General features: G+C 39.8%; 1 protein-coding gene across 2 annotated transcripts in view; it reads right to left on the bottom strand.

Annotated features, from left to right (window-relative positions):
* Cpne4 (copine 4) overlaps positions 1 to 21,927 on the bottom strand; it is a 470,863-nt gene that overhangs the window by 104,321 nt on the left and 344,615 nt on the right. For both annotated transcript variants that reach the window (XM_015487310.2, XM_048793882.1), the window contains exon 7: positions 20,980 to 21,069. In XM_015487310.2, coding sequence (XP_015342796.1) covers positions 20,980 to 21,069 — 90 coding nt within the window. The remainder of the gene's footprint in view (positions 1 to 20,979; positions 21,070 to 21,927) is intronic.

The raw sequence follows: 21,927 nt of genomic DNA, 5'->3' as shown, positions 1-21,927 counted from the left end.
AATTTTCATTAGCAATTTGGAGCCAAAGTTAATGGATGGATGGAACAAAAAGATACACATGAGCATGTCAAGGTGAAGAAAGTGATGGGCAGCCACCTGGATGCCATCTCTGGGCTCCATTGCTGCTTGGTAATATCTTTGTTATCTTGGAAATCATTGTTGATGATGCAGAGCTTTGGTCCACAGATGGCAGGTACCTAAAAGATGCTCAGTTAGCAGCTGCTTAAATATTTGAAATGGAGATGGTTCTCAAATTCTGGTTTTGATCCCTGATTATAATTTCTTTGTGTAAATGATTGAGGCTGTCTTAGAAGGAGTGCTGGATGAATGAGAGAATGAATAAATGAATGAACTCATCCTGTGAAATACAGGCTTATTATTATTATTATTTCCACTTGCTTAATGTACAAAGCAAAGCTTCAGGAGAGTGATAGTAAACTTTGGCCCAGTCATGTGTAAGTAGGTGGTAGAACCAGAGGCAAGTGCTGCTTGCTGGCCTACCATTTTAGTTTGGCAAAGAAAAAAAAATCTCAGTAGAGTAAAAGGGCAGCTAGTTTGGCTAGAGTGGAAGCCGAGCATTTTCCTCCCCGACTCTGTGTTCCTGGGGTTGGGTTGGTGATGGGTTTTCAAATCCCGGAACCTGGAAACATATGCATAAGAGATGCTAGGGTGGCTGTGCCCAAGTGAAAAATTGATTTACACAAAAGCAGCAGCTTTGACATGCAGGTCTCCTGCAGAATGAAAGGAAGGTCATACCGAATGGCCTCTCTAAACTCCAAGCTCCCATTAATATTGACTCATTCAACTGTCTGCACTGTCCAGTCCAGTATCTTCACATCCCTGACAGATGGTTCCCACACATCTGTCTCCTTCTCATGCGTAACAGCTATGCACAGAACCTACTGTCATTATTGAAAAGATGCAGGTGCATTCGGGAATAGCATGTGTGGAAACCCAGCAGAAAAATCTCGTTCCCAGGTGGGGAGGCACTGGCAGGAGAGGGGGTACACTAGAATAAGTTTTGTATTGTGGTACACTCTATGGCTAGTTTATTGCAACAAAGACAAAGCTAGAACTTTCTTTATTCTCTGGTCCAGACTGGGGTTCAAGTTCCTTGCCTTTTAGTTTTAACAGTGGAATCCAGGGAAGATTGCTTAATCCTACTGAATCTCACTTCCTCACTCTCAAAATGGGTACAAATATAACAGTTGTTACAGGGTTTGGGGGAGGATGAAATGTGAGAATTTTTTGTGGGTAAAGTGCTGAGAGAGTGCCTAGCTCCTGGTAGGTGTTCAAATTCTTTCATTAGAAACAAAGGTGGAGGTGGATCTCCTAAAACTCAAAGGGAGATCAGTAGAGGAAAGGGATCTAGGGGTGGGATATGGGGAGGGAGTGGGGAAAATCTAGGGATTGATTTTGGCCTAATTCTATTGTTATATTATGTGCATGCACAAATATGCAACAACAAATTCCCATCAATATGTACAACTATAATGCACTAAAAAATGAGGAAAAAAATCTTTTCTAATAATTTTTTTATTAGAAAATAAAATGTGTAAAACCAACTGGGCACAAAACACCATCCACTGGATATTCCTGTCATTGCTAGATGACAATTTACCATGGAAGAATACCCATCTGTTATCTCACAATTTCTGTAGTTCGGGAAGTTGGGGCATCCCTTACCTGGGTCTTCTGTTCAGGGTCTCACAAAGCTGAAATCTAGTTGTTGGCTCCTGGATTATCACCTGCATGCTGTACTAGGAAAGGATCTGCTTTCAACCTCCCTCAGGTTTTTGGCTGTAGTGTTCACTGCAGCTTGTTTCTTAAAATTGAGCAGCAGTGAGGCAGAGTCTGCTGGTTAGAGTCTCTGACTTTAGGGAAGGCATAGGTTCTCTTTTAAAGGGCTTACAGGATTAGGTCAGGTCCACCAATATAATGTCTCTTGGATTAAGTGAAAGTCGATTGATTAGAGATCTTATTTACATCTTCACCTTCACTCTCGAAGGTAACATAAACACAATAAGAATGATATTCCATCTTTGTCAAATCTACAGCTAGAAGGTCATAGGTCCTGCCCAAACTCAAAGGGAAGGAATTACACAAAGACAGATATTGCAAGGTGGGAATCATGAGAGCATTAGGGGGGTGCATGCCACAATTGTGAGGAAGGAAGAAATTATTAGCACTTTCATTTATATTCATTGTTACTGTATCTTTTAGATATTCTATTACTGTGTCAAATTTAAAATATATAAGCAATGTAGAAATATATAATAAAATACTGTAATCCATTCTAAGCAATGACTCTCTTGTTGACTACTTTCTCATTTTTAAGATTAATTTTAAATTTTTATTGGTGCATTATGTCTATATATAACACTGAGATTCATTATGCCATATTTGTACATGCACATAAAGACAATTCAATCAATCACATTCCCCAGCATCTTTCTTTCCCACCTTCTCTTCCCACTTCTGTAAGTTATTTATGAAATCCTGTGCAAATTGCTCAATCTATCTCTCCCTTCCTTCATCTGTAAAGTGGGAATAACCATTCCTGCCCTGACTACTTCCTAGGTGAGGCTGAGAAGAGGAAATGTTGGGAAGTGCTAGGAAATGGGCAGAGTACATACAACATAGGTAGAAAAGCAAAAGCATTTTTTTATGCCATGAAACATGAGCTCTCTTATTTTTTTGCATACAATTCTTAATACACCTTTATACCACCATTCATTATATCTGTGTTTGTATATAAGTTATGTTGACACCAAATTCACATTGAAACCCTAAATGTTAATGGCTTAAGCTGACCATTCATTATGCAAAACATTTTTGATCATTTTTAAAAGCAAGAAAGAGCTCTCAGCTGGGGAGTGGTATATGCCTGTAATCCCAGCAGCTCAGGAGGCTGAGGCAGGAGGATCACAAGTTCAAAGCCAGGCTCAGCAAAAGCAAGGTGCTAAGCAACTCATTGAGTCTCTAAATAAAATACAAAATAGGGCTGGGGATGTGGTTCAGTGGTCAAGTGCCCCTGAGTTCAATCCCTAAGATCCCTCTTCCCCCATAAAAAGAGTTAAAGAACTCTCTAAGGTACCTTCTCTTTTCTGCCCTTACATAATTTCTCCCACATAGATGCAGTGTCCTCCTGAGATATTTAAAACACTTTAAGACTCCTGGGCTTTTGTGTCAAGCTTTTGTAACAACTCTTGAGGTTCCCGTTTGCCGGCTGTTCACTGCTGAGGGCACTTCACCTGAAACATGAGGGTTGCTAGGAAGCCACTGGAAGGTGGTTGGCACTTCTCTTTCCAGTCCTTCATTCACTGAGGAAGGTTGATATAGAAAATCTGCCATTTGTTTTTCCCTGTCTTGGAACTTGATTGAACCTGCTTCCCCGTTGAGCCCTGGCATCAAAATGTAGCTCTAAGGAAGCTAATAATGTGGTCTGATGGAAGGGCCTATGGGGTTTTAGGACACTTTTAGGAGGCATCCTGTGGACTTTAGAATCAACCAGATTTGGGTTTCAGGTTGTATCCCCAAGAGGCTTGCGAATTTTTCAGGAGCTTACTCAACACTCTCTCTCGGCTTTGGCTTCTTATTTGTTAATTTTGTTGTGTGGGTTAGAATGTGGAGAAATGCCTGGCATAGTTTCTGGCATACAGCAGGGGTAGACTAATGGCTTGATGCTCTCTTCCCTCCGTAAATCCAGATTCAAGTCTTGTTCTGACTGCTAATCAGCCACAGGTCCCCGGAAAGTGATTTCTCTTTTCTGGTTCTCTGCTTTTATTTTTCCCTTGGGGAAGATAAAGTGTTTGGAATCCCTTAAGGATTCTATCATGTGATTCCATCCCAGCACCACTGTACACAGTGGCACAGGATCTGGGAGAACCCTCACAGGCTCCCCAAGTTGTCTTGCCCAACTCAAGAGTGAGGACTGGTGTCATCATGCCTAGTTCACTTGTTTTAAAGAACAGCTGATGAATCATTTGCCATGTGTTTTGCAAAGAACTTAGATGCTGTAGCTACAGTCCCAAATATATACTTAATAACTGTGTGGTATAAGATGTCCTTGCAAAATGAACAACATGGGAATGTGGTATGTGACAAACTCATTTTAGAAAAATAATGGAATTTTAAAGGGATGGAAGCCTTTCTGTTTGTTTGAGTTCATATCACTGAGAACTCACTCTATTGCCAGGTTGCTTTAAGCCTACAAAGACACTAGAATTTAAGAGATGATAAGCCAAATTGATCCATCGTCTATTTCCTATCTTTGTTCAATGTCACCATACAAAAATAGAATATGCTTACCCATCACCAGGAAAACCCACTGGGACTTTAAAAATAGTTGTTTCAATTTTGAATGTTTAAGAACTAAAAAGTTCTAAGCAAATGTTACAAACTGGCACACATATTAAAAATGTGTGTGTGAATTTTAAATGAGTGTTTTCTTTTTTTCTTATTGCGAATGTAGCACATCATTAAGGAAGAAAATTTAAAAATAATCCTAAAAAATAAGGAGCTTTATGATTTTACCACTGAGAAATATATACTGTCACATTACACACGTGATTTTTGCATTACACACGTGAGCACTTACATGTATGTCTGCACACAAGTTTGCCATCTAACTTACTGATTCTTGCATTTATTCCCCAGCTCAGCTCTCAGAGGAGTCCCTGAGAGTCAAATTCATGTAGCCAACTGCCATGTTGTCCAGCTATCCTTGTTGGCTCAGAACTGAGTGGCATCCACAGACTTGGGACTTCCAGTGCTGAACGTGAGATAATCCTGGGCCAGTGTGCCCACTGAATGGTCCATGAACGCCTTAAACTCAGTAAGTACAAAACCGAACTCATCTTTCCCATTCCAAATCTCCTGCTCCTTCAGTGGTCTAATCTTGAGGGTATGGTACCATCTTCCATCCATGTGACCAAGCCAAGACTCAAGGACTAATTCTTAAGTTTTTCCTCTTTCTCTCTCTCTATACAACAGGCAAGCTGATACCAAGTTCTGGTCATCCCTGGCTAGTTTACTGCTATGACTTCTAAATGAATCTCTTACTTCACTCAGTCATATTCTCATTCAATCCAAGTTCCATGAAACATGCAGAGTATCAATCCCTAGGATTCTAACATCATCCCATCACTTTCCTGCATAGAACCCATCAGTGAATCCTGCTACTCTTGGGATAAAAATCTGAGCTCCTTAGCATGACCCGTGAGACTCTCTTCACCTCACAAGCTTTGTCATCTCTTGTCCTTTCCTGAAGTCTCTTTCCCAACACATTAAAATGCCACCACATTGAACCTATTAATCACAAATTTCTAGGCCTTTGCAGGTGCTTTCCAGAACCTAGTTCAGACACCATGTTCTCCTAGGAAGGCTACTTTGAAGCCAACACACATGTTCTAAGAAATTTATGTGACTTACACATCAGAAGAATTTTGAGGATTAGTTGGCTGAAAAAAGTCTTAGGAAACTTACTGGAAACTCTTGTTTCAGTCTGGCTGGTTGCCTTTTTAATACTCTTAAGAAAAAAATATCCCAGCAAGGAGGCCAGCTGCAGTGGCACACACCTATAATCCTAGCTACCGGGGAGGCTGAGGCAGGAGGATCTCCAATGTGAGGCTAGCCTGGATAACACAGCAAGACCCTGTCTCTTGTCAGAAAAGTAATGGGGCTTTAGCTGTAGCTCAGTAGTAGAGCACATACTCACGGACCTCAATTCAATCCCCAACATTGCCCTGTTCCCCCCACCCACCCATCAAATCCCAAGGGATTACTTTTTCTCAGTCTTTAAATTAAGCAGTGGTCCTTCACGTTGACTGCACATTAGAATCACCTTGGCAGCTTTTCAGTTTTTCTGATGCTTTGCCCCTTTACCCAGAAATTATGTTTGTTTGAGGTGGGGTCTAGGAATAAATATTTTTAAATGTATCCTAGGGTGAGAACCGCTGCATTCTCGATGCCACAGCAGTCCCACCTGGTTTTTATACAAATCTTTTTTTCCCAGCCTAATATTAACTACAGGCTTCCTCACTTATTGTTAATCACAATCTGGAAAATCCTCCTAGAGAAACTTTCCTACCTGTGCATCAGGGGCCAGCTTTAGCAGCAATACAATGATATTTTGATAGCCATGTTTCTGAATTGTGCCTTTCTTTCCCTCTTAGTCCAAATTCAGGAAGAGACAACAAGGCATTTTAACCCTTCACTCCCAACAAAGAGGAAGAGATTAAATTCAATTGAGTAAAGTAGCAGTTCTTATCCAGGGACAATTCCACCCTTGGGGACCTTTGGCAGTATGTGGAGACATTTTTGGTTGTAACAACTGGGAGATGCTGCTCTCCACAGGTAGGTAGAAGCTCACCAAATGTGCTACCATGCACAGGGATGTCACTGATCGTCCTGGGATGCACAGGGCCGTTCCCAACCCTTGGCCCCAGCTATTGCAAAGAATTATCCAACTGAAGATGTCAGCAGTGTTGGGGTTGAGGAGTGCTGATGGAGACATGACTCTGCCTTCTAGCTTTAAAATACATTTGTCAATGACTAGCTGGGGAAGAGTCCTTGAACGGTATGAGAGACTGGAGTGAAGTGGGCAGATGAATGTTGGTTTTGGAAAGAAAGAAAGAGTGGACGCAGACATAAAGAAAGGCTCAGGTGGAGGTGGGTACGCTGAAGGAAACATGCTGTGGAGGTTGTCTCTCGATCAGTTCTCTAGTAGTCATTCTCTAACATGATCTCTGGACCAGCAGCATCAGAAGCATCTGAGAACGTGTTAGAAATGCCAATCCTCAGGCCTCCCCCTAGATCGACTGCGTCATAGACTCCAGGGATGGGATCCAGCAATCTGTGTTTTCACAAGCCCTCCAGGTGGTTCTGATGTTGCTGAAATGGACAAGACCGTACTAGATCACGCTCGGACCTTATCTCAATGTCTGTTGTGGTTTGGCACATTTAATGCCCTCGGGAGTCACTTTCATTATTGGGAGTAGCAGGGTTGAGGGAACTGTAATCAGAGAGTTTATGGCGAGAGCCAGCTGGTCTTGCAGGGGAAATGAGCTGGAGGTAATGCTTCCTGACAAGTCCATTTAGTGATTTTATTCTTTCATGGGATAGCTGTCATAAAGTGTTTTAAATGCCAGTGCAGTCAGGCATGGGGTGGTCAACAACAGCAATGCCGGGCACAGATTTTATAGCCAAGGGAAAGGCAAGGGGGTGGGGATGTAAGTCAATTGCTGAAAAAGTTCTGAGGATCAGAATCTAAGAGGATGGCCCTTTCTTTCCTCACACACTTGGAGACTTAATTGAATCCTGTTTGTCTCACTCACACCCCGCCCCCCCCCCAACCAACTCCCTCTCCTGATTTATTCCTTTGAAAATCTCATGGCTTAAAGGTAAGCCGGGATTTATCATTCTTAGCCCTGGACTTGCTCGGTGCTTCTTTCGGAGACTGTTCAAAGGAATTCAAGTACCAACCCAGGAACTTGTGCCAGTCAAATGCGAGGAACTTGACATTTGGAAAGTCCACACAGCTGCTTTCTTCCCCATTTCTTTTCTGAAAAAAAAAATTCAGTCCCCTTTGTCCTCCGAAATCTCTGCTGTGAAAGCCAGCTATGGCCAAGATTCTGTTTCTTCTTTTCGTGACTCTCCTTCTGGCCCCTCATTCCCAAAGGAGTTTTTATTTTTATTTTTATTTTTTTTCATGTTGGCTTCTTCCCATCAAGACTTTTCCCTTCTTTCCTTTCTTTATTGTAACCTGGGGTGGGTGGAGAGAAATAAAATTTGATCTAATGGGGAAAAAAAAAATGTTAGGAGGGGATATGATGAGAAAGAGGCTCAATGGGAGTTGAATAAGCTAATTAGAAAACACAGCAATGAGGAAAATAAAGTTTCTATGATTAATTAAGACCTGCCTTAAATGAAAGAAGGTGTTCCAGCCAATAGTGATGTGATGGAAATATTGACACAATGAGTAGGTCATTATATGCAAGGGTAAGAATAGATAGAAGAGAGGGGTATTTTTCTAGGGGTCCAAATTACCAAAATCTGGTAGGATGTCTTCCATAAGATCTGACTGATTTAACTGTAGGCGTCTGCACATATCCATCCATCCATTCATCCATCCATCCATCCATCCATCCTCTCAACAGTTATTTATTAAGAAGCTATAATGTATATAACAAGCACTGTAGGAGCTAAAGATGTACAGGTGAATTAGATAGGGTAATTTCTTTCCCTTGGACCTTGGAACTTATATTTCAGAATATAATGAACTCATATGTCAGAAGAGGAGACAAACCATAACTTGTATTTCAGAAGAGGAGACAAACCATAAACATGTAAGCAAATAAACAAGATGATTTGCAGATGATGGTAAGCGCTATGAGGAGATTAGGAGGGTGGTAACTTGGAGAAGAACTGGAGAAATGTAAGCATGAACAAACTTTGGGAAGACATCTCTGAGTGGCTGAGTTTTGAGCTGACAATCTGAAAGTTAAGAATGTGCCAACTTTGCAGAGATAGGGAGAAGGTGTAGGGATAGGAACTTCTAGCAGCATCTAGAAATGTGAACTGAGTGGGCTCCTTGAGCCTGCTAAGAAAATTATCCATAACCTGGAATTCATTACACGAGTAAAACTGCAAGTCCTTTAATGCTACACTGAAGTTGTGTTTCACAGGCCCTCCCAGTGATGATGTATTTTCCTGCTAGAATGTACCATTGCTTTGTTCTGCTATTTGCCATTTATTAACTAAAATCTCAGACTCTGTAATATCATACATGTTAAACTATATGTTCGTGTATGTATATGGGTATATAATGTAATGGTTTTTGTCTGATAGCAAAGATAACTCTGAAGCTTATAGTTTGTTGCCTTGAAGGACAGGAACCAGGTTTGTATCTAGAAATCTTAGTCCTATTTAAAAGAGGAAATGACTATGTAGACTGAATGCTCTTGGAGAACAGTTTTATCATCTCATTGGTTTTCTAATTAGCTAATGAGTTGGATAAAATTTTTGACACATGTTCATTTGGTAGCTCAGTGAGAGTCATGCTTTTTAACTTTTTGAAAATCATACTGTGACAAGACTAACCACAGCACAACTTGGGAGTCTAGAGTCCACAATTAGCTTTAATGAATCCATGAAGTCCTAGAGTTTTCTGCATTTGTAAAAGAAAATATCTTATGAACCTAATCTGACTCTCCAGACTTTTGAGATCCTGAGTCAAAACTGCTTACCAGAGTGGAATCTCTTGAGGCTCCTCGTAGGCTTTTGCCCTGAAATGCCCACGCTCACCCAGGTAATGTTTTGGTTGCTAATTCTACTTCATTAGTATCCAGATACAGGAAGGGCTTCATGGTATGAAGCATGAGGATTATAGTTTTTGTCAAATCAATGTGAAGTGTATTGGCTTCCTGACTTGGGCCCCTGCTTCTTGCATGAATCAGTTCTTTCAGGTCCCATCATGTTTGAGTGATGGACAGAGCTGAGTTCCTGTATGGGTAAGAAGCTAGAGACCAGGTCAGGTGAAAGAGGATCCTGACTGGAATCATCCAGCATGAGCAGCCCTGCAGGCCACTGGAGATGGCATCTCTCTATCTCTTGCTTTCCAGCCTTCAAATAGTGTGGGGCAGAGGTGGGGGTGAGCATCACACTGTCTTCTCTTTATTGAAGATTGTCCAAAAAGCATTCCTGCTCTTTTGTGGCAAGTTCAAGGTTACATAGAAGAAGGTAATTCACATAGTCTCAAAAAGCAAATAATTTCCTAAGAAGTCAACTTGCTAGTCCTTGACATTTGTTTCATGTACTTCACACAAACAAAACCCTGGCCTTCGGTAACCCCTTTCTGGAAGCCCTTTCTAGAAGCACTTTGCAGACAGATGGGGTCTCCTGAGGAGATGCCGATACCTCCTCCAGCTCCTGAGGAAGGCCTCTAGGTTGTTCTCCCAGCCACCAAAGAAAGGGTCATTTCTTTTGGCTTCAAGGACCTTCTGTTTTTAAAAGCTGAGCTTCTCATGTTCAGCTTTGAGGAGCTGAGAAAACTGTCTTCATGTTTTATTTGATGATGTTATTGAAAATAAATACTTTGCAGAAAGAGGTGATCAGAATGGCTGCAGATTGGGATTTATTTTTTCAAGGACATTCCTGTGTAATGTTTAAAATTGCGGGAGGGAAGCTGCATGCTCTGCAAAAGTCAGCTCAATGCAAAGGCCTCTTGAGAAGCCAGTTTGTGAAAAATCTTCCTATTGATAAGGCTAGGTTAAAAAAACAATTTCAAAAGTGCAGAAATAAAAATCAAGATCTTGAGGCAATGTTTTCAGTTTCAGTGTTAAAAATAATAATGAAGTAGTTCATGTAAACACAAGAAAGCAAAAAAAAAAAAAGTTAATAAATAAATTAAGAGCAACCAGCATAGCCAGTGTCACCAGTTTGGGACATCATTTGAATAAAGCTCTGAGTCCTACTAGTCCTACTAGTTTGAGTTACTCTACAAAGCTGTATTAGGGGGATTTTTCAAAATTTTTACTCAGGATATTCCTCCCATTTATCATTAAACAACTTCATCCAATCCCCCAGTTTTCCTGAAGCATCTTCCCAATAGCTAGTTACCTATCAATTTCCAGTGCAGAATTGGGCCACAACTAGGTTAAATAATGTGAGGAAACTGCTTCCAGTCACAATTATGGAGATTTGTTAGGATGCATGTTCTCTCTACAGGGGAAATGACCATCTAAATGATAAGAGGGCTCCCATTTCTACTTTCATCTAGAGAGTTCCCCAGGGCACTAACTAACTACCCAATACTGACAGGCAGACTCTGTCTTGACTCTCAAAACCACAACACGATTGTAGACAAATTTCACAATAAAATAGTTTGTCCAGGTTGTGCTACCTCTACTATGCTCTTTGGTCATAATGATGGGTCCAAGAAGGACCTGTCCCTCTGCCCACAAGGATTTCTGAAACCGGAGAACTGAGAATCAGAAGTAATCTCTCATGAGCTGCCATACCTCCATCCTAGGTTACTGAGAGAGCAGGAGCCATCGGACATATGGCCACCAGATTGAGACAGGAGTCATACATTCCTTTAGGACAATGACAGGTAGCTTCACAAGAGGAGTTTTGAAGTCATATTAACAGGAAGAAGATTTTTATTTATTTACTTTTTATGGTGGTAAAAAAGTACAGAACATAGAATTTACCATTTTAGCCCTTCTTAAGTGTACAGCTCTGTGGCATTCAATGTGTTCAACAGTGTGTGGAAACATTACCATACCTATTTCCAGAACTTTCCATGTTCCTCAAATCAGTTTTGTTTTGGTTTTCCTTTCTGGGCATCCAAATAGACTAAATGCCCCAGTTCCACTTGCAGCTATGTGGCTTTGTGACTGATTTCTCCTCCCTGGAATATAGGCAGCAATGCCAAAGCTATTTGCAGCTAAAACTTCTTGAGAGGCCCTCCTCCATATTGCTCCCTTGGGCCTGTAGGATGTAAATCAAAATGAGACCCTAAGGTATGGATGAGACAGAAGATAAAAGCAAGCTGGGTTCTTGAATCACTTCATAAAGGAGAGGCAGGCATTGATTTGGAAATTTTGCCTTGGATTGTTATATAAGCCACAAACAAACTTCTATTACAGAGGGCTCTTTTTTTTTTTTTCCAACAGCAGAATGGTTTAATTTACAATAATTATATGGTTCAATGAGGAAATTTAAGCAAAGTGCCTCGCCCAGTTCCTGATACCTGGTAAAAGCTCAGTAAATATAGTTCAGAGCAGAGACAATGGAGCATGAGAGTCCCGGGTTTAAAGTCTGACTGTGCTAACTTAGCTGTTAGCTAAATCCTAAGCAATTTTCTAAAATTTGAATTCTTGTAAAATAAGGAGATAATATTAAGGAAAAAGAAAGAATTATTAAAACGAAGAGAATGTGTAGTTTTTCTTCTCGGTTCAGAAGCCTCCTTGGTTCTTGCATGATTGAACATTCTTTAAGTTGGTCTGCTCTTCCACTCGGCAATATTGAACGCAGATCTCAGGAGAGGTAGCCTGCTGGACTCCGGGGTGCCATTTACTTAAGTGGAGTCAAGAATTCCTGTGCCATGGTTGACCCAATAGACAGACACTCTGCTGAGTCTGCAATCCTCTTGTAAATTCCTGCACATTTAAGCAGAGTGAACTATGGACAGGCAGCCCTTGATTCCAGAAAATTGAAAAGAAAGCCCTTGAATTTCAATAGATCTCGAGAAAACTTAAGAAGACCATAAACCATCCAATTGTTCCCCCCTCACAATTATAAGGTAGCAGAGAGGGAAGTAAAATTGCTTTCAATTGTTGGAGAATGGAAAGTTCTCTGTTACAGGTGTTTCGAGTAATACCAGAAATAGTTGGTAATGGACTCCTCAATTCCAACTGTCTGTGTTTTGCACCAAGAATCGGCAATTGTTGAAATAACCTAGGGGTTATCTAATGATGGAAGCCCCTTCTATGAATCTGGGGGATGATGGGGTTGAACTGAGGTCGCTGTCAGGGATTGAGATCTGGGGGTTGGAACTGGGACGGGGTTTCTTCCTTTTCAAACAGGAAGAACCAGAAGGTTTGTCAGAGAAAAGCAGCACAAGAGAGGGAGGAAAGGACATAGCAATTAAGTCTAAGTGATCAGAGACAAGATTATAGGCACATAGGGATCCAGGAGTTAAGAATCATATGGGGCTGAGAGTAACGAGGACAAGGTCCAAGGCAAACTCTAAGAACACATTGAGGAGTCAAATCCACTTGGCAGTTGTATGTCAGTCTGGTTCAGAGAGTCCAAACCAAAAACCATGCATTTGTGGAGAAAAGATGATTTCATTTCAAGAGGGCTTGGTCACACCTAGGAAGGGAAAGACATGGAGAGCTGGATGTAATTAAAGGAGAAAGGCTAAGGATTTTATATTAGGGCAAGAACAGAGTGTGTGTGTGTGCGCGCACACACACACACACACACACACACACTCTTAACTTTGCAGTAGGTGGCCACAAAAAGAAAAAAAAAAAGATGCTGAACTACTTAAGTAGCAGCAAGTTGGTTAAGTCTGCAGAATCAGTAAGAGAACAGTATTGCTCAATGCATGCAAACAGCTTGCACCAGGCTTGTTTATGTGAGTTGTTAAGAAGAGGATGCCAGGGTCACTGGTTTGGGGTTTTGATTCAATAGGGCCCTTTTCTGATTGGCCAGGTGTGCAACTTTGGGAGTGTCAGAAGGCAACTCATGCAAATGGCTGTTTTAAGCCAGTCAGGTATGGCAGCCCAAGAAGGAGGGCAGGAGGATAAGCAAGATAAATGGTGAGTGAAAATGTCATTTGTTGATTGCTAACTTGTATTGGTGTCTCCTCTTGCCCCTTTATTGGCTTCTGGGTTATACTTGCTTCTACTTGGCTGTAGGGAGCTGCTTCTCCTTCCGTTCTGCTATTTCCTTCTGCCTGGTGGTGTCTTATTTGTGCCCACTCCACCATAACCTCAGTTAATAATGGGGGCAAGTGGACACAGAAGCAACTGTTCCCTGCCATCTTAGCTCCCTCTTCAAGACACCCGGCTTCCATCAACCCTCCACAGAGGATGCCAGGTGGACTCTGTATAGGGGAGTCAGCAAGTTACCTATGTGGTTTGCATGTTAGGGGAGGATATGAAAATGGCCCTGTAATATATGTGATGAAATGGTCTCAGGGTCTTATATAGTGTTCTGGCAGAAATTTTCCCCCCAGTACTGGGCACAATTAGGGAATGAATCAATGCTTACTAATGGTGCCCTCCCACCTTCTCTTCTATAAGAACCCCCACCCCAATCTGGAAGAATCTATTCTAAACGTCAGCATTGCATCCTAAAAATATGTACTGGTTCTTAACAATGTGTTGATCAAATCAAAGGAAATGATTAAGACCATATTTCATTCAGTCTAAGAGGTACAGCTTTCTTATGAAGCATACATTGATAAGAAAGCATTATGTTCATTTTATTGATAGCACTTTTTCCTTTAGTTTCATCAGATAATTAATAGTGTCTCAGGCTTTCTGAATTATGTTACATATAGACAATTTTTCTCTGTTAAGTGTTAATATGATAGTAAATAAAACATTTTGGTTGAAAGAGTTATAGGATATGCTTATCAGGATGATATTATTTTCTAGAAAATGAAATATAACAAAATTAATGTGGCACAACCTGATAAAAGAGCATTAAATCTGGGTTTTTAAGTCCCAGTTTCCTAATCTGTAAAATGAAGGTAATGAAACTTACCTCACAGTGTGGTTAGAAGTAAATGAAATCATGATTTTGATAAACACTTTATTAACTTGGACATTAACTCTAATATGTAATTTCATTAGATTGTTAACATTAAATGTAACACTAAATCTATTTATAAAGTTTTAGAAGACATTTTGCCTGGGGTGATTTGTTTACAGGGTTGCCATAACAATCGAGAATCCTCTCTGAAAGTTTAAGGTATTTAAGTGTGTCTATATCTAATTGCAGGAATGTCAGGCTCAGTAGACATGGCTGAGAAAACAATGAACTCTGACACCTTCAGAATTACTTTAAAAAACTATTCTCTGTCATCATAGGATTTTATACTTCATTGGCAAATAAGACAAAGATGCCCTCTATCTCTACTACTGCTTAACATGCTGTTGGGTGTACTCGCCCACTCGATTAGAGAAGAGAAATAACTACAGCCACAAGAGATAAGTAAGTAGGGGGAAAAAAACTATCTCTATTTTCAGATAATGTGATTGTATATTTGAAAAGAGCCCCAAGTTAATTAAAAAATTATGATAAACAATAAGAGAACTTGATGAAAGAGCAGTTTAAGAAAACAAAAATCGATGGCCTTTATGTAAGCAAACAATAGTTAGAGGGTCTAATGGAAGACTCCTTTTATAAAAAAATAAATAAACAATTAAATAACCAGCCATAAGCTTAAACATAAATATTCTGAACCTGTAAGAGAGAGATATCAAGCATTCTTGCAACATGCAAAAGGACACTTAGACAAATGGAAAGACACACTATGTTTGGGGTAGAAAGACAGTATAAAAATAGCAAATTCTGCCTATTTTACAAATTTAATGCAATCCATATAAAAAATATCATCAGGTCTTTTTTTTCCTAGATAAGATTTTTATAAAGCTAAATAGATATAAGAAACAGGTCAAATATCCAGGAAATGCTTAGAAGACAAGGAACACAGAAGTGAAAGGGACTAGTTTTACCAAGTATTAAAGTGCACTATAAGATGATTACCAACAAGAAAAGGGATAGAAGGTGGAAGGATCAGAAATGGAAGATAATTTTCCTAAATATACTTCGTTTTGTAGTTTTGACATTGGAACCACATTACCATTTGTTTTATAATTATAAAAAAATTTAAATCAGAAGAAAAATTGCCCCTAAACAGAAACAAAATGAAAGAAATGAATCTGACAGTTCTGTGGGCCAGAATATGACCTATGGGGAGGAATTATTTCAAGATACATTAAAACATAAGTCAGTATCTGTAGAAAGATATATGCTATGGAGAAAATTGCAAAATTTCATAATTCATGAATTTCAAAAATTCATTCCTTAAAGCAAAGAAACTATTAAACACTTATATTAGGTTTATGTCAAGAGAACTCAAGGGTCAACTTAAAGGGGTTTTCATTGGTCAAATAAGGAACAATTCAATAATTCAGAGAAATAATAACTGAAATAGATTGAAACACTCATGTGAAAAAAAATAAACCTATGAATTCTTAATAATACTAAAGGCACACTTGCCAGAAGACAGACCCTGAATCTGATCAAGTTTCAACTGCCATTTTTTGGAAACAGAGATTGTGAGAAATGCTACAGGACAAACCAACATGGTTTCTTCATTAACAAAACTGCAGGGAAAAAAATAAAAAGAGGGACAGACAATGAACCAATTAAAAACAAGACTTCAGAGACATTTCATTCAGATTCAGTGACAGGATCTTGTTTAAATCCTAATTTAAAACAAACAAACAAAAAAAAACAGAAGTATCTAATGTAAGTCACATTATCAAAACTGTATTAGTCAAGGTCCTCATAGTAATGCTTGAGTCTTCAGATTGCTAACAGAAATAAGGTTTCTTCAGCTTCAAATTATCCAATATGGTGTCCACCATATTGGATAATTCCAAATTTTTCTCCCCATTCTAGTAGAGTTCATTGGGTTACAGGATCAGTGTCAATACCAAATATCTATTGTTAGGTCACAAAAACTCCAGGAGCTTTGTTTCAGAACTTAAATCACAAACAAGTAAAAATGCAAGAGTTGAGCCAGGCACGATGGAGCATGCCTGTAATCCCAGCAGCTCAGGAGGCTGAGGCAGGAGGATTGCGAGGTCAAAGGCAGCCTCAGCAACAGCGAGGTGCTAAGCAATTCAGTGAGACCCTGTCTCTAAATAAAATACAAAATAGGCTCAGTGGTCAAGTGCTCCTGAGTCCAACCCCTGGTACCAAAACAAAACAAAACAAAACAAAAAAACCAACAACAACAATGCAAGAGTTGAAACACTTTCTAGTATGGAGACTTAGTCTTACTACTATTGTTTCTTGCAGTTCATTTTTTTCCCCCTGTTTTCTTTCTCATTGCTAAGTTCTGGTAGTTAACTATTGAATGGTTTTCAGTGTCATTTGTTTGAGACAGTTGCTGAGATTTTGGTAGCCAGGCTTACTGACAGTTGAATATTGGACCTTGGATGCAGGATTTAGAATACTTGTATATTCTAGGATGCTTATGAATTATAAAGCTATATATTTGTTATAAACATTCTGGTTTTCTGTGTTTGGAAACATGTTTTTCTTACTTTCTTTAAAGATTCATAATTCATGAATTTCAAAAATTCATTCCTTAAAGCAAAGAAACCATTAAACACTTATATTAGGTTTATGTCAAGAGAACTCAAGGGTCTTTTTGAGTGTTTAATTTTTAAATATAAATGTTATGTATTTTAAAGATAAAAAACAAAAAAGAAAAAAGAAAAACAAATAAAACCAATTACTTAATAAATGAGAGAGTTGGGCAAATCTAAATAATGGTAGAATTTAAGGATGTATATTTAATATTTTCAGGCATGTTAATGGTTTTGAGGCTATGTTTATAGAGAGATTCTTTATCCTTTAGCAATATGTACTGAAGCACTTTCAGGTGAGACTTGTTCCAAAATGATCCAGTGGTGGAGAGAGAGATGGGGAAGTGACCACTGAGGGGAGCAGGTGACATAAAACTGGCCCTGATTCAGAGCTGCTGCAGTGTGTGATAGGAGAGGCGGCATCATACTATCTTCCTACTTTCATGTGTGTTTAAGTGTTTCCTTTTTTTAAAATATTTTTATTTTTTTTTTTTTAGTTTTTGGTGGACACAACATCTCTATTTGTATGTGGTGCTGAGGATCGAACCCAGGCCGCACGCATGCCAGGCAAGCGCGATAACCGCTTGAGCCACATCCCCAGCCCTAAGTGTTTCCTTAATAAATAAGTTAAAGATCAATTTTGGAAAAGTTATTTGGATATTGTTTTTTGTTTTCCCATAAAAGAGAAGTACACAATGAAATTACAACAAAAAGTTCTTTAAACTGGGTGTTTGTGCGTATCTTGAATGAATGGAAATTTTTAAAGATATCAAGCCTTGTTGGAACAAAAGCCTAATTGTTAGAATTTTGCTAAGATTTATCATCTACCTTGACAGAGGGTTTTTAAGAAATTTAGTTTCTGGGCTGGGGTTGTGGCTCAGAGGTGGAGCACCAGACTAGCATGTGTGAGGCACTGGGTTTGATCCTCAGCACATTAAAAAAAATAAAATAAAGATATTGTGTCCACCTAAAACTAAAAAATAAATATTAAAAAAATGCACTTTCTAATTTTTTGGGGTGGGAGACGTTGCAGGAGAATGATAGCCACATAGACAGAGTGCTGCCTGACAGTATGTACCACTTCATTTTGGAGAAGGCCTTAGGAGAATTTCACTGTTGTCTTTGTAACAAAATAATCAATAAATACAAATAAAGGGTTATACAGGAGTGTATTTTGTCTTGTGTAAAAGGTGGTTATTTTGAGCAGGTGAACGACAATATCACCTTTGTGGCTTAGTAAACACCAGCATACCCGTGATTATGGGTGTCTCCTCCTCAGAAGAGCCCCATTGACTTCTCTCTGCCTCTCTTGATCCTCCATACATTAATTGCAGAAACAGCTACTGGATATTGACTTGGACCAAGCACGGTGCTAGATGCCTGGATATGTAGTGCACAAACTCGAGTCTACCCTCAAGGAGCAAACTGGAAAGAACCAATTATCACTGGGGACATAGAGAGGTATGTGGGCCTTAGGCAATGCATGGGTTGTAATGAAAGGAGCAAAAGTTTACTCCAGGGTTTCTCAAAGGGAGCTCCTGGACCAGCAGTATTAGCACGACCTGGGAACTTGTCAGAAATGCAGATTCTCAGGTCCACAGTGGGCCTCTTGAGTTAGAAACTGGGGGTGAAGCAAAATATTTTAGAAAGTCCTCCAAGTAATTTGGATGCATCATAAATTGGAAAGCCATCGGTCTATGCCAGTGGTTCTTAATTGAAAATGATTTTACCCTCTGGGGAACATTTATTTAGTAATGTCTGAATACACTTTTGGTTGTCAAACTGATAGAGAAAGGGGGTATTTGCCAGAGCGTCTGTGTATGTGTCAGGGGGTAAAATACTACTGGCATCTAATAGCCAGGGATGCTGCTAAACATATCCAACACACAGGACAGCCATGAACAGCAAAATCCAAAATGTCAATAGTGTAGCTGTTGAGAAACTCTGATCGATCCTTCCTTCCTCCCTGCCTTTTGTTTCCTTCCATTCCTCCCTCTACTCCCTCTATTTCTTCCTCTCTCATTCTTTATTTATGCCTTTCTGCTCTTTCTGTCTCTCTGCTTATCTGCTCATTGTCCCACTTATCCATCCATGATCTTTACTGTCCCTTGTTCCCATAGAGACATTAGCATATTCAAAAGGCTGCCAAGCGCTCCTTTTATATTTTTATTCATTCAGTGACAGAAAACCTTTGTCCATTTAATAACTCCCCATGACAAAACTGATCTGTGGCTAACGGAGGTATTCTTTTATTTCTGACCAAAAGAAGGCATTTTCCTCCCTGGGAATGGGACAGGGCTGCTCAGATCACAGGTGATAATTTCCATGCCATGCCTGAAGCTGTAGCTCTCGGCCATCTTGCATAGGAACCTCCACCTGAAACCCCAACAGCCAGGAATTCTGATTTTTTGAAATGAAACAGTTTTCAGCAGGAGTTGAGTCTTGAGCTCCCTTGACAGGAGACATCAGATAGAATGGACTTGCTCCTCAGGAAGATGGAAGTAAATGTGTCCACTGAGAGTTCAACCCAGAAGGGGTTCACACACAATGTGTTCAAACAAAGACATATAAAGTCACCTTAAAGAGGCGAGGACTGACCAACCAGATGAGATTCTAACCTGACGGAAACATGGACAAATCAAAAGAACTTTATCCATCAGAACAAGGTCTGATGGGGTGAAAGGAGTGAGGAGAATGTAAAGTTACAAAGGCAGTCATCTCACCCTTTCTTGGGAACAGGTGCCCTTAAAGGTCAACATGAATGTTTATTCTGCCTGATGATGGACCATTATTCCCATAGTGGAGGTAGATGCCCTGGCTTTCAGAATGTGAAGTCATTGATAGACTCAATTATCTAGCATCCTTGGCTGGGCTTTGGGCTCTAAGTGTCACCTTCTGACAACTGTCTTCCCTATGGTTCACCCACAACAAAATGCCTGGTGAAGCTGATTGACAGCCGACTCTGCTTGATAGTCATGTTTGGCACTGAACATTAATCAACTGGTCTTTCTGGTTCATAGGCACCAGTCTCCAGTGAGTTACTTAATCATCCTGAACTGATAGTATCAACTGTGGGACATTAGAAGCATGGAGATTCTGGGCTTCCAAGGTAACCAGACCATGGGTCCATGGGACCTTATGGGGGAATATCTCCTGGAATCTGTTTCTGGCATTCTTTTTTTTTTTTTTTTTTTTAATTCCTAACCTTCCCAANTTTTTTTTTTTTTTTTTTTTTTTTTTTTGGTAATTCCTAACCTTCCCAATTTATCTTTTCTTCCTAATTCTGCATTCCCACAGGGCTCAAAAAAATTTTTTTTTTAAATTTTGGAAAAATGGCCATAATACTTTTCAGCTCCTCCCATCAAGAGGAGCAGTCTATCTTCCTCAGCTTTGAATCTTTCTCTATAGTCCATAAACCAAACCTACTTTGGTTTATGGACTATAGAGAAAGTGACCTATATAAGTTCTGAGCCTAAGTTTCCAAGAGGTCTTGCAGCTTCTGTTTTTGCTTCTTGGAACCCATTATAAGTCCAAGCTAGCCTAAAGAATGATGAGAGCTATATGGCCCAATCCACTAGTCATTTCAGATGACAACCAGCCAACCTTTAGAAGCAGAGCCAGCCTGCTCATGGGTAGCAAATGCCTCAGAGACTCCAAGCGAGAACCACCTGAGAACCACTTAGATCAGTTCAGTCTAATTTGCTAAAGCACAGAATCATAAGCTAAACAAATGACTGTTATTTTAAACTACTAAATTGTGGAGTAGCATGTTATGGAAATATTTTTTTTTCATAACTCCCAATTATAGTCAGAAGTTATTGTCACAGTTTTATTTCTGAGAAGCCATAGGTTTTTATCTCTTGATGTACCACAACTAGGATTTATTTTATTAGTTCATTGTATAAGCTTCAATGACTTTAACAGAAGAAATACTCTCTCTTTCTTCCATTAAGATGCACAAAGGTGGAAGCATTGAATGAATGACTCAGAAATTTTGGGGTTTGTCAACATTTCTATGAGGAGAAAGAGGAAGGTTATTATTTTAAAATTCACATTTCTTGGATAGATTTCTGACCTTCAGCCGCCGATCTGGATCTCCACTGCATAGAGAGTTTACTGATACTTTGAATGATTTCCAGGCTGGGCTTAAGTTATTCATCACAACCTGGGAAAACAAAGAGAGGCATGGTGAGGAGGGGAGAACATGAGTGACATTTTTACATTTCAACATAAAAAACTGCTGGAGAAACCACTGTGAGGCTTATGAAAAGAACAACTGTCTGGCACAGGTGCCTTAAGGGAAACTTGGAGTAGTAAACCTTTTAAGGGTGCTCACTAAGCACGTCATTTTGGGCAGCACTCCTCTGGTCACTGGCCTGGCTGTTTCATGAATAATGACAATAATGTCATCCAGCATTTAGATACTGAGGATGATCCCTTCCATATCAAAAGGACTGTAATTAAGGAAGTGAGGCTGCTTCTGACCATTGATAAAGGGCCTCCTGTTCTATAGGACTGTCAGGACTGTAGCGGACAGTTCTTTCTCTTGATGTCAGCAGAGGTAAAGACTTGGTAAAGGTGAAGGGTGTGCAGGACAAGTCTACTGCTAAAGAATTGGGTGATGCTTGAGTCACGTTAGATTGTAAGAGAAGTTTCTAGAAGAAAAATTCTAGGAACATTCTGATATAGCTCATCACCATCTCAACTAGAATGTACTGGAAAGGCACAACCAGGCAGCTCTTCAGATTACAAAGTCCATAACAGTAAAATTATTTTAAAATTAATCATGAACTTGGCCAAATCCTGCCCAAGAGCTCATAAAAACAAAGTCGTATCCTGCCATCATGGTGGTACAAACAATTCAGTTTGGTTCAGCATGCAAAAGGGACTGCTCTGTATTGTCTACTCTTGGGTGGAGTTCCCAGACCAGGTGCTATATCACATGGGGATTAAAGCCAGAAAAGCCTGGGTTCCACCCAGTCCTGCTTGCACTCTCCTAGGTAGGTCTCCTAGGTGATTCTGA

This window comes from Marmota marmota, unplaced genomic scaffold (genome assembly GCF_001458135.2).
Source record: "Marmota marmota marmota unplaced genomic scaffold, marMar, whole genome shotgun sequence".
Taxonomy (NCBI): Eukaryota; Metazoa; Chordata; class Mammalia; order Rodentia; family Sciuridae; genus Marmota; species Marmota marmota.
The sequence above is the reverse complement of the archived record's forward strand: the minus strand, read 5'-3'. Positions and strand labels throughout refer to the sequence as shown.